At 42.6% G+C, this 13,894-nt stretch overlaps 1 protein-coding gene across 1 annotated transcript; it reads left to right on the top strand.

Moving 5' to 3' along the window:
• Positions 1-852: 852 nt before the first annotated feature.
• Positions 853-1,946, top strand: LOC108792375 (leukotriene B4 receptor 1-like). The gene has a single exon (XM_018563144.1). The coding sequence runs from the start codon at positions 856-858 to the stop codon at positions 1,927-1,929; it is 1,074 nt and encodes a 357-aa protein (XP_018418646.1). The 5' UTR covers positions 853-855; the 3' UTR covers positions 1,930-1,946.
• Positions 1,947-13,894: the final 11,948 nt, after the last annotated feature.

Below are 13,894 nucleotides of genomic sequence, written 5' to 3'. Positions count from 1 at the left end.
CCCCCCCCCCCCAACCCCTCCGGCGGTCTCTGCACCAAAGGAGCTTACACTCTAATGTCCCCCACAGTCACACACTATTATTATACATTTTTTATAGCTCTGACATATACCGCAGTGCTGTACAGAGAACACTGAGCCAGTCACATCAGTCTCTGTACAGAGGAGCTTACACTCTAATGCAGAATTACACCAACTGTGGAGGGACTACAAATCCCAGCAATACATTTATACAGTAATGCAGAATAGTATATAAATTGGTGCGATGGACTCTGGACTCAGGGATGGCGCGGACTCAGGGATGCGCCGGACTCAGGGACGCACCGGACTCAGGGACGCGCCGGACTCAGGGACGTGCTGGACTCAGGGATGCGCTGGACTCAGGGACGCGCTGGACTCAGGGACAGACTGGACTCAGGGATGCAATGGACTCAGGGACGGAATGGACTCAGGGATGCAATGGACTCAGGAAATTTGAATTCACAGCTACGTATGTGCATTACAACGCATGCTACAACATGTGCACCTAAATGGAATGGACCCCATTTTCTGCTCCTGCAGTAACAGATAGTAACAGATATCATTAATAGTAAAATTCCTGCTCATATAAAAAACATGGCGAATCGAATCCTATCACATAAATATTTATAGAGTCATATTTGTTATTATTTAATGTTATTTAAGTGTAACTTTATATGTTCTGGCTTTCCTTAGTGCACCATATGCTGATGTTAGTAGACTTTACCGTAACAACATTTACCTTTCACCAAACTTCATTAACTAAAATGTTCTAAAAGTTTTATTTTGATTATATTTCTCCCTTTCTTTTTGCAGAGTACAGTTATTGCTGAAATGTCTATGATTACTCCAAATTTCACAACATCTGCAAAGATTCCAGCACCATCTTCTGGATCTGGATCTGCCAGCCTTGGGATTGCCATCCTATCAATTGCTTTCATCATTGGATTTCCAGGCAATGCTTTTATCATCTGGACTATATTAACCCGAATGAAAAAACACACAGTAACCTGCCTACTCATTTTGCACTTAGCTATGGCAGATGTCATGGTCATCCTCACAGCACCGTTTTTTCTCCATCTACTATCCACTAGAAGCTGGGTATTCGGACATGTCATTTGTAAGATGTGTCATTATGTGAGCTGTCTGAGTATGTACGCCAGCATTTTTCTGATCACCTTCATGAGCATGGATCGTTTTTTAGCTGTAGCATTTCCTTTCACTTCTCAGAAAGTGAGAACAAAACCAGTTGTCAGGGGCATAGTGTTTTTAATCTGGGTGCTTGCAGCTTTGATGTCCATTCCCATGATATTTTACCGTGATGTTAAATTCTTCCTCGGTCCTCCTCTCTGCATTCCATTTCATGGTTCACAAAATGACACTTCAACTACTAAACATATAATTTTTCAGTATATGTTTGAAACTATAATAGGCTTCATCATCCCATTCACAGTCATCCTGTTCTGCTATGTTTTCATTGGAGTGAGGCTACGCAGTGCCAAATTTCTGACCAAGCGTAAGACAAGTCGGCTGGTAATCATGATTATAGTGACATTTGCCCTTTTCTGGCTTCCATATCAGTTAGTAAATATGATACAGGTGTCAGGGGAGATGTTCTCCTCAGACAAACTAAGAAAAGTAGCTCGGTTTGCCAGGCCTAATGTCACAGCCCTTGCCTTTCTCAGTAGCAGTGCTAATCCTATTTTGTATGTGTTTGCTGGCGGGAATTTTATTAGGACTGCTGGTGTGGGATTCATGGCCAAGCTCTTTGAAGGCACTCATTCTGAGACTTCCAGTTTCCGTAAAATCTCCCAGGTCTTCCGTCAAAGAAGCCAAACTGAATCTGTGGAGTTGGAAAAATGCAAAGAGTATCCAGAGCAGAGTAAAATGTTTTCGACCAATCAAAGTGATTGACAGTAGGAAGACGAAAAAGCCATGGACAAAAGCCAAAAGACACATTCTAAACTTTGCTTTAAAAAATATAACAAGGGATATTGAAAACTGGGTCATGGTTTATGTAATGCTTCAAAAACGGACACCAAAAGCAGCTCTTTTGCATTTTTGGATTTCTAGTAAGCTACTTTTGTCAAAAACTGAATGACCTGGAAAATGCACAGATCATGCAGAGCAGTTTAAAACATTTTCAACCATTCAACCAAGGAATTAATAGTATGATGCTTGAAAAATATGAAATCTGGAATATGGACTTTCTAAACTTTGTTTATAACTAGCAATTCTACAGCATTATACACTAGCAGAATGTTTTATTATTAAAAAAGAGTTTTATTTTACTTTGGGGGATACATTATCTTTTAATTATATCTATAAACTGTTGTTGTTTTAAAATATGGTGAAATTACCTTTTGCATTACAAATAATATTGTATATATAAGCTCTTTAAATGTAAAGGAAATAAAGATTGTTTGACTGTATAGCAGGGAGTAAATATTTTCTGTTTTTAAAGTACTAATATTAATCTGTGTTAAGAGCTCCCACAACAAAAAGTGTGGGGGAGGTGGGCATTTAAAGTGACATTAAAGACAGAAATGGTTTCACCCCCCATGCTGCTTTAAGGACTTAGCTTAAAGGAGAACTATGGGGTCAGTGTTTTTCCCCATAGTTCTCCTTAGGGTAACGGGAGGACACAAACTAGCGTCCTCCCATTACCCTAAGCTCAGTATACCGCAAGCTACAGCTCGCGGTATACTGAGACGCCGCAGCCGGAGCGGATCCCGACGTAGATGACGGGATCCGCCCAGCTGCGTGAGTGACAGCTGGCTCTGCCTATCTAGAGGCAGAGCCAGCTGTACCCGCCCCCTCCCCCGTCCGTTCCGCCAGTCAGCGCTGGCAGATCGGAACGGGGAGAGGGGAATCCAGCCCCTCCCCCTGTCACGGCAGAGAGCCGTGACAGGATCGAGAGGCGAGTGAACCCGGTATGTGTTCGCTCACCTCCCGATCTACTGAGCCGACTTGTGACAGTCTCATTGTCACAGGTCGGCTAGAACTATGAGGTGAGTGGAAATCACTCATCTCATAGTTCTCCTTTAAATGATGCCGCTTGATCCAAACATCTTCTTCCTTCCACTTCTATTCAGCAATTGCTCCAACGCTGGTGCCAGTCTCTAATCCAGGGCAGACTCCTGTCTCTTCAAGTTTGGTGGAGGGGGGATTATGGTGTGGGGTTGTTTTTCAGGGTTTGGGCTTGGCCCCTTAGTTCCAGTGAAGGGAACTCTTAAGGCATCAGCATACCAAGACATATAGGACAATTTCATCCTGTTCCAACATGGCTGCGCACCAGTGCACAAAGCAAGGTCCATAAAGACATGGATGAGCGTGTTTGTGGTGGAGGAATTTGACTGGCCTGCACATAGTCCTGACCTCAACCCGATAGAACACCTTTGGAATGAATTAGAGCGGAGACTGCGAGCCAGGCCTTCTCATCCAACATCAGTACCTGACCTCACAAATGACCTTCTGGAAGAATGGTCAAACATTCCAAAAACACACTCCTAAACCTTGAAGCTGTTATAGCTGCAAAGAGTGGGCCAACTCAGTATGGAACCCCATGGACTGAGACTGGGATGCCATTAAAGTTCATGTGCATTTAACAGCAGGCAATATAGTGTATATTGGGGAAAAAAGGTCATTTTCGGTTTCTGCCTGAAAAATTCTGCTGAGGGAAGTGCGTTGCCATTAATTTTAATGGCACCCCAAACGCGCCTCCCACCCACAGCATGATCCCCCCACTGGAACGCACAGTACTGCAATGCTGCACGTCCAAGTGCAGTGCAATTGCAAAAAAATAAAAATGAAGTAAACTTTATTCTGCATTTGTGTATGCTATTTTAAATTAAGGATGGTATTTATTTAATTTTTTTATCTGATTAATCGAAAAATAATCGGCCAACACTTCAAAAACAAAATTGTTAGAGTGCTACATAAATATATGTGTGGAGTAATAAAAGGCAGTATGTTTTATGGTTATGGATGCAGTTTTTTAATTATCAAAGGCATACCACATCAATAATCAAACAACATAAAAGGGAACCACAAAATCCAGCTAATGTCTAGTAGTAGGCGAGGGATCAGGCCTGCATAAAACTCAGTATGACAGCACCATCTAGTGATACCAAATATGATAAGAGAAAAAAAGCTGAGTAGTTTTTAAGCATAAAAGCACCTTTTCCTGTGTGTCTCTGTCTCAGCAGGGGTGTGGAAATAAAAAAAAAAAACTACTCCTCCAAGGACTAAAGCGGGGGCCCAATCTACTTGTCCCTCATCACAATCTACTTGTCCTGATTAAAAAAACAACTTTAAACAAAACCCTATTTAACTGTGCAAAGAAGTGCTTCTCATTGGTCAGCATGGTCACCTGGCCGCACTGACCAATGAGTGCTCGCAATTTGCGAGCAAAATCCAAAATCCATAGGACAGGGCTGTGTTGGACTGCAGTATGGGGTACAGATAGTACACCCGTAACGGCAGAGGGATAGGACCATGCACCGAAAGGTAAGTATAGCGCTGGGGGAGGGAATGTGGAGAGAGTTGACAAGATTTGAGCGGGTAATGTCATTTTTCCAAAGTGCTTGGGAAAGTGAACTTACCCTTTAATGCACATTGTGTGTGTTAGAGAGCACTGCGTATCCACATGCAGAAGCAGCGGGGCCAAGGTTGGTTTTACATTATTTTCTTTTATTCTTTTTATTTTATCACTTAATTTTTTTATTTTATTTTTTACTTTAGCATTTTTTAATTTAAATTTTATTATTTTTTACTTTTGTATCACTTTTAAATTTTACATTTAATAATTTTTGTAGTTTTTTATCACTTTTAATGTTTATTTTATTATTTTTTACTGTTTTATCAATATTTCATTTTTGAAAATTATTTTTTACTTTTTCATTTTTATTTTATTATTTTTTTATCACTTTTTCATTTTATTGTTTTTTACTTTATCACTTTTAATTTTTATAATTTTTTTCAGGTTTTTTTTTGCACTTACCTTTATTACTATCACGCAGGGGCAGGCAACCTTGGCTCTCCAGCTGTGCTGAAACTACAAATCCCATCATGCTTCTGCCTCTGGGAGTGATGGCTGTGGCTTGCAATGCCTTATGGGATAAGGATATAGTTTCAGCACAGCTGGAGAGCCAAGGTTGCGTACCTTTGCCCTATGTGATAGTGTTTGGAGGTGAAATATTCTCCTTATTATGGAATCTGCCCTCCAACACAGAACATCGAGCAACTGCATTGTGCTCGATCCTGTGACGGCTGAGATAGGGAGCACAGCGTTCCTGTCTCACTGATCACAGAGAGCAGAGCAGAAAATTGACGTTCTCTGCTTTGGTCCCCGCTCTCCATCCTGAAATGATTGGCATTGTCCCGGATCCCCCGGCGGAAGAGCGGGGAATCCCGAAAACAACAGTGGGGGGGTGCTGACAAGATGGCTGCTCATTTTATACAAGTGATCTGAGATCACTTGTACTAAATGAGTGGCGGCTCCCCCGATCTACATTTAGCTCTGCTAGCATACAGCAGGGCTAAATGCCCGGCACCCAGAACTGCATGTCCCGGGTATCGGGCTCTAGGAATTCTGCACCCCTGCTCAGTATTGTCAAAGCACTACGAAGCTATCTCTACGAAGCCTCTATCTAGGCTTGTATAGAGATCATTTTTGAGGTAAGAGAATAAAAGACCTTGCACTACATCTTTCCTCATTTCTGTAATTGACCTAAGCTAAAGGAGAATTGCAGAGGTGAAAGATATCATCCATAAATATAGACTAACACTGGCCGGACACTGCTCTATTCTTCCTTCTACCCACGGGCTAAACGAAAAAAATAAAACAGATTCCTCCATCAATGCTATGAGCGCGTTGATTGGGAAATCCCTGCTGTTGCTTTTTTATTGTGACAGCAGCCACCAGCCGCTGCCATAATACATTGGCTGCCGGCTCTGTTCGTACGAAAATTTTCCAACTGTCTCCTTCGATCAGCTGAAAGAGTGCAAATTTTTGGCTGGTTCGTCAAGAACCAGCTTAAATTTGCACAGCATATGGCCACCTTAATGGTACCAGAAACCAAGGTTACAAATATGTTCTTTGCAGCTTAATGCAAATTTAATCTGTTTCATACAACTAATCTTTTGGCTGGAATCCACAACAGGTTATTTATTTCCTCCTATTTATTTCCTGGTATTGGCCTAAAACATTATAGAACTTTTTTAGATGGTACATTCCAAAGAATAGACACAGGCAAATATCTCGTGTCTTTTATATTTATTATTAGGGCTCGGATTATCAGGCCTTGACCCACTGCCCAGCTTCCTGATTGCCTGGGAAGCCGGTGTTCTATCGAAAGCACAACAGCTTCACTTCCCTTGCAAAACTGTGAGGCAGCCTGGCTTCCTGACCAATCAGGAAGACGGGCAGTGGGTCATGACGGGCTCCCTGGCTTCCTGATTAGCCTGGCTGTTTTGCCACGCGTCTGATCGCACTGCGGGCGGGAGGGCATAGCTGCGGTGTCATTCACTTCAATGCACCCCCACGCCCCCTCCAGCCCCAGAACGAAGGGGGAAGTTTTGTGAGCGATTGCGGTTTGTTCAAGCAGCTCCTGCTCTGGAACGCTACGCATGTTGGTGTGAACAAGCCCTAAATAATGGTTTCTATGTTAAACCATTTAATCTCTCCTTTATTTCTGTAGCCAAAAATTGAAAGCTAGGGTTTTAAAAATGTGCACTTTCCTAGAACCCCGCCCCCCAAACTTTAGTTATGGATAAAGTGTGTTGCCAGGTCACGGAAAGCAATTAAGATCAAGCCAAAACAAATATCAAATCAATAACATTTGAAACGAAAACATTAGACTTCTACTACTAATGGTTAAACTATAATTTATCATCAGATTATAAAGATACATCACCTCAATGTAACAGTACCATCAATAGGTAGTACTTAGGCTTCCACATTTGTTCTCTGCGTTTGCCACGTGTCCCCATTGATTTCAATGGGTTCCCATACATGTGAAAAACTCTGAAAAGTAGTGCATATAGCAAATCTACAACACACGTTCCTCGTTTTGTTTCTGCTGCATTTGTGCGCGTTGTAATGCATGCAAATGTGGAGATGAAACGCACGTACTCCTGACCACATTTGGGGTACCATTAACTAGTAATGGCAGCTCAAGCGCTTGTGCGCTTTTTTACGAACGGGCTTCAAGATGTGCATTTGTACTCAATTTGATTCGTGTTACACCCTTCCCGAAGCACAATTATACTTGTAGGTGGGAGAAAGACTTAGGCCGAACTTTGGATAAGGAGGAATGGGAGAAAATCTGGATTAACGCTAGCAAGACTTCTATTTGTACTTTATATCAGGAAAATCAGTATAAAATTCTCTACCATTGGTATCACACCCCAGAATTGCTAAATCGTATGAATCCTGCGCTCCCATCAGTATGCTGGAGTTGCTTGACCTTAAGGGGTAGTCTACTCCATATATTCTGGGAATGTCCTAAGATAAGGCCCTTCTGGAAATATACAATGACGCTGCTCCAAAAAATTGTTGACCAGACTATACCAGATGACCCCGTACACTCGATTCTAGGCCTTCCTATTCCACACTTCCTGAAACCTATTACTAAACTTGTTAACCATGTTCTCACTGCAGCAAGATGCCTTATAGCTTTAAAATGGCGACAAGTTATTCCCCCGTCCTATGCAGAGCTAGTGCGCAGGATCCATGAAATTCATAATATGGAATACCTAACGGCCCGTTTGCACAATACTATCCATGAATTCGAACAGGTGTGGTCCCCGTGGCAATCACTTGAAAATATTAACGGCGATGCCCTGCTCGTAGACGATCTATCACCCCCCCGTGAACATGAGATAAGATGAGTTTTCCCCTCCCCTTTTTTTTTCTTTTTCTTTTCATTTTATTATTGTCAAATTATTGTATTAACCAGTTTGGTATATGTTTCATGACGATTTATTTGCTTTGTTATAGTTGACCTATTTCTCTGTACTCATACTAAAAGTTGAATAAAAACTTAAATCATAAAAAAGATGTGCATTTGTTTTGCATGTTGACACGTGTTCCCACAACGCCTAGGTGTTGACTGAGTCTTGTACTTTGATATATAGATATTTTCTCTGAGTGATGTTTTTTTTTAACAATATAACACATAGAAATGGAACCAGTGACACATGCAAACCACAAAACAAAATATAACAAAGTAAATACCGAAGCTATAAGCAAGGTTCACACCAAAACAATACAACAGCATGCCATAAAATCAGCTGATTAAGAACTCATGCATAGATTCACAATTCTTGAGAAACCATGCACATATGAATATTTGCTGATCTATTATGATAATCAGTCATTAAGATTCAGCCCATCAAGTTCTGCTATATCAGTTATGGTGGCACACTGAAAGGCCAGATCACGCACTAGTCTGAGGGCTAGTTCACACGAGCCACAGAGCGTTCCGGCCCCATTCTGGCCTGAACGCACTGAATCGCATTCCAGCCGGCTCACTTTGTTTTGGAGCGGGAGGGGAAGTGGGGGTGCATTGAAGTCAATAGCACCGCAGCCACGCCCTCCAACCGCAGTGTGATCAGCCTCACCGGAACACGTGGCACATCAATGCCAGTACAAAGCCCAGCAATCCATTATACAGCAATACAGAATACCACCAATGATAGAGGACTACAAATCCCAGCGATCCATTATACAGCAATGCAGAATAATATGAAGCTACATACTCTGTGTGTTGCCCTCCAGGGCTGTGCGGCATCTCATGAGGCTGTGCGGGGTCTCACCAGGGCTGTGAGGTCTCACAAGGGCTGTGCAGTCTCACCTGGGCTGGGCAGGGTCTCAGAAGGATGTTTAGGGTCTCACCAGGGCCGTACAGGGTCTCACCAGGGCTGTGCAGGTATTGCTAATTGGTATCGCCGAGTACTTGGGGAAACGTATCGGTACTTGTACTTGGTCTGGAAAAAATGGTATTGGTGCATCCCTATTCTTAACCCTTGCAGTGGGGCTACCCCCACACTACAAGGGTTAAGTGCTCAGCTTTGTCTAAGTATGAAAATAAAAAAGTTATACTCACCTGATCCTTGGAGTCAGCTGACTGTTAGACCAGACCTTCCCCCCTCCTCTCCCCTACGCTCCAGCGGTCTAAGGTCCCGTGAATTATTGTGTCCAATAAACTGTGGATTGGTGTTAGGGACGATGAGGGACATACCATCACTGCAGTGAAAGAAGAGACAGGCTGGAGGGAGCGCTGTAACAGAGAGCTGGGAGGTTCAGATGAGTATCACCTTATATTACACCCTAGACAAAAACGAGCACTTAACTCTTACAGTGCGAGGGTACCCCACTGCAAGGGTTAAGAACATTTTTTTCCCGGAGTTCCTCTTTAATGATAGGATGCTCAATGTGTCTCCACTGTTTTCTATGGAAACAGTTTCTTGTCACATTGAAACTGTAGAGAGAAGCTTGCAGTCTGCACAAAAACCTGCTCCACAGAGACATCTAAAAGGTAAGAAATATTTTTTTTAAAATGATTTTTAGGCATGCTGCATGAATAAAAGCATATAAAGGGCTTTTCTTACATATGACTGCACAAGTGGAAGTACAAATTCAATTCTTTCTAGTCACAATGGTTACTGATTACAAGGTTACTGGGCATGGTGCTGCATCCAATACTTGTCTATCCTAGAATCTCATTTACCCCTTGTTTACAATCAGTTTTCAGTCTTACTTAAATCTTTTATGTCTGTATGGTCACCGGGCAATTCAAGAACTTTCTTTGTTTTGTTTCAGACAGAGCAGGGTAGGATTAAACCCCCTGTCTGGTTTTTACTACTGTGTGGAGTTCTGTTAGAAAGATTTTTCCTCACTTTCTGTCCCTGTAATAATGGTTTTCCCAGACAGGAAATGAGGAAAAAAAATCTGAAACAAGGACACAGACAAAAATAAAAACAAGGGCTGTTCACTGATCTCCAGTCTACCTGCTGACACCGGCTGTGGCTGTCCCCGGTCCGCAGGAGAGCAGTGGAGCCCAGGATACATGGCGTGGGGGGTAAATGCATTGGCACATTTTATATCACACATTATAGCAGATGGAAGTGTGTTTAGAAGTCCTATGCTGCCTCCGACATACACCTTGCATCCGTGGCAGCGAAAGGGTTAAAGCTGAATTTGAATATGCTTATAAATGGCCTTTGGTGGTTCCCTTCTCTCCCCTCATCAACATGCTAGTAGAATTGAAAATAAGATGTTTCTGTTTTCTTTACATACCTTATTTGACATCCAGTGACATCACTATTGGGTCTTTGTGTTTGTCTATGCAATGCAGGCAGATCATGTCGGGTAAGAGGGGCCAGCAGGGTGCTGTACATAGCTTCCTGCAAACATCACAGCACCCTGCTTCAGTACTCTTCTCAAGAGCCTTCAGCCCTGATGCAAGCAGTGGGCTGGCACTTGGGAGGAGTTATGTAATTATCAAAATGGCTTGCTGGGTGGATGTCAGTATTGAGGAGAGGCCATTCCTAGGTAGGCTGCATGTGCATTCAGACTGGCCGACATAAAGCCCACATGTGATGCCTACTCCTTCACTGGAAAAAAAATCAAATCCAGAGCATGAAAGGAGCAGTCCAGGGACAGTAAGGCAGGGGAAGGAAAGAACCATGTGATGCTGGATGTCCTCCAACCATAAAATGAGGCTGATTTTACATGACTTCTGATGCGGCTTCTAATGCACATTGTGAGAAGCTCACAGTGTGCAGTGAGATCAGAGAAAGCAATTTCAGCCCAAGAGAGGAGTCTCTACAACTGTGCAAGGTTAAAAGCAAAGCTGGCCAAACACTGCTCAAATTTGGAAATCTGAGCTCTGTGTGGCCTTATTGGCACCCCTCCGCTCGACAAAAGTAGGATCAACTTTTGTTAAGGCAGCTGGGTTGAAAATTGTTGACTAAATAGTGAATTTAGCTAACGAGCTGCAGTCACTGTTCAGGTATTCTGACAACTGGGGGTGCTGACTGTCAGCATACAATGTCCTGGCAGGGGAGATCCCCCAAAACATGCTGTTTAGTATGGATGGGGGGATCAAGTGTTTTTTTGTTTCCTTTAGCAGGTGGGGTAAAATGAAAAAAAAAATAAAAAAACATGTATGGTCAGCTTTAGGCTGGAGTTCCATGACCTCTACAGTCTACTGTGTAGAAAAGGTCTTACAAAAACCAAGATGTTTAAGGTAGGGAAATAGCAACAGAGAGACACAGAAAGTGCTGAGACACATAGTTACATAGGGGTCTATTCACTAAGCTGCCTAGGGCAGCCGAGTGAACAACCGACCCCAATTGAAGTGAGCCGAACACTGTTCGGCTATTCACTTCAGGCTGGTACGGCTGATTTCAGCTGTACATCGGCTGAAATCAGCCGTACATTGGCTTGCTTCACATGGCTTCGGGTCGGCCGAACATGCTCAGCATGTTCGGCCGACCCGAAGTGCAGAAGGAGTTCGACTCAGCCAATCCAACATCTGGATCGGCTGAGGCGACCCTCCGGCAGGCTACTCACTGCTGTTTTGTCTATTTCTGCGACTAGATCCTTCGGCAGCTTTGTGAATAGACCCCATAGTATTTGAGGTTGAATAAAGACACAGGTCCATCAAGTTCAACCTATTGCGTGTATGCATGTGGTTCTGCATGTGTATACATGTGTACGAGTCCGTGTGATCTTGTTTTTAAGGGTACCTGTACCCCTGTATGTTACGGTCTCTGAGGAAGTTGTCCAAATGCATTTTGAATGATTCAACACTCTTAGCTGATACCACTGCTTGTGGCAGAGAGTTCCAGACCGTAACCGCTCTAACTGAGAAGAAGCCCCTACGCCCCTTGTGGTTAAATCTTTTCTCCACCAATGTTTGGTGGTGGCCTCTAGTCCTATGGAGTTTATAGTAAAACGTTTATTGCTGATATTGCTATCCCCATTGAACATCTTGTACATCAAAATCATGTCCCCCCTTAATCTCCTCACTTCCAGCGTGAACATGTTTAGATTTAGTAACCTTGTCTCATAACTTTGGTCCTCCTCCTCCATCCCCTTAATTAGTTTAGTTGCCCTTCTCTGAACCCTTTCCAGCTCAAGTACATCCTTTCTGTGTATTGGTGACCAAAACTGGACCGCATACTCCAGATGAGGCCGAACCAGTGATCTATAAAGTGGCAAAATTATTTCTATGTCTCTACAGTACATTCCTTTTTAATGCAAGACAGTACTGTATACGGCAGACACGGCATAAGAAAATGCAAAAAAGAACAACTTGGAAAAACATCTCAGATTGGAAGCATTTAGGAAAGGTTCAGTAGACAAAGCAAGACTTTCTGTGAGAGAGGGCTTCCAGAAGCTGTGGTTTTGGAGGAGTACAAGTGAGGCACAAATTCAAGTGTTTTTTGACGCAACCCAAAAGTAAGCCAGGGAATTTCAGAGATTTAGACATAGTTATTAAAGATTCTTGTGAATGGGACAGGAGATTTTATACAGATTTTTCAGTTCCAGAATATTTGTGCTATATATAGCACAAGATAGTTGATCTGGGGAGAAGAAAAAAAACAATCACCCTTCTTTGATATGAAAAAGATTAATGAATTATTGTGATCAGTCATCTTAAAAGAAAACAAGCTTAAAAACATGAGCTCCTTTTTACTAAATAAAGTTCCAGGTTCAATATCTTTGGCCATCTAGATTGGCTGGCTCTGAATGACCTAATTTCTGCATGTGGTATCTCATTCCAGTAGCGAGACATGTCAAGATTATAATCTGATTTGTGAATGCACGGTGCAAGGATAGAAAGGTCTGATGAATCACAAACTGTGTGGAGAGAATGGGGAGTAGTATAAACTCAGTGCTACCCTCATTTTCCCCCGAATTTGCTTAAGAAAAACTGTCATATTTTAATATCATGTGAAAGTGACACTAAACTGAGGAGGTAAATCTTAAAAATGCATTCAAGTTCCTTAACTATTAAAATGGACCTTTACCCACTTTGACTAAAACTTACATCAGCATGCAGCTCTGCATGCTGATAAGAAACCATCTTACAATCATTAGCTAAACAAACATATTTTTATTTTACCTATAATGTCTTTTTTCCCACTCCCTGGTCCACGTTGGCACACATTATGTAATTGTGCCCAAGCATTGCATCCTGGGAAGGTTACATCAGCAGGGCATTGCTGGGAAATCTCAACTGTAATCTCATGAGATCTCAGGGAAAGGCATTTTCCTCCCTTTAGATGACGTGCATGGTCACATGTCCTAGTCACATGTGCCAGAGTTCCAGGAAGTAAAGGGATATACACTGAGTGGCCAGATTATTATGACCACCTGACGTTTGTAGGCAAATTAGCTATAATTAGCTATAATTTTGCGCTGAAGTTGCTAGAGGGCCAGACCATTATAAATAGGGAAGCAGGTTGTTTACCACGACAGTAGAAGTGATTTGTTTCTGAAGATACGGATAAACAACGCGATTTAACAGCCTTTGAACGTGGGATGATTGTTGGTGCTCGGAGCCATGGAGCGAGTATCAGCAAAACAGCAGAATTTGTTAAATGTTCAAGAGCAGCTGTTGTTAAAGTGTTTAAAGACTGGACTGTCAGCCGAAAATCTGGGTCTGAATGTGCGAATTGTGGCCGTCAGCGACTAGTCAATGTTAGGGCAGAACGGAGAGTGGCAAGACTGGTACAAGACAACAGAAGGGCAACAGTGCAGTGTCAGATTCCTCGCATCGCCTTTCAACATCTCGTGGAGTCACGAGGCGGCCCAACGAAGTCATCTCGTGGAGTCATCTCGTGGCCCAACGAAGTACTGATG

Source organism: Nanorana parkeri, unplaced genomic scaffold (assembly GCF_000935625.1).
Source record: "Nanorana parkeri isolate BGI_ZX_2015 unplaced genomic scaffold, ASM93562v1 scaffold635, whole genome shotgun sequence".
Lineage (NCBI taxonomy): Eukaryota > Metazoa > Chordata > Amphibia > Anura > Dicroglossidae > Nanorana > Nanorana parkeri.
The sequence above is the reverse complement of the archived record's forward strand: the minus strand, read 5'-3'. Positions and strand labels throughout refer to the sequence as shown.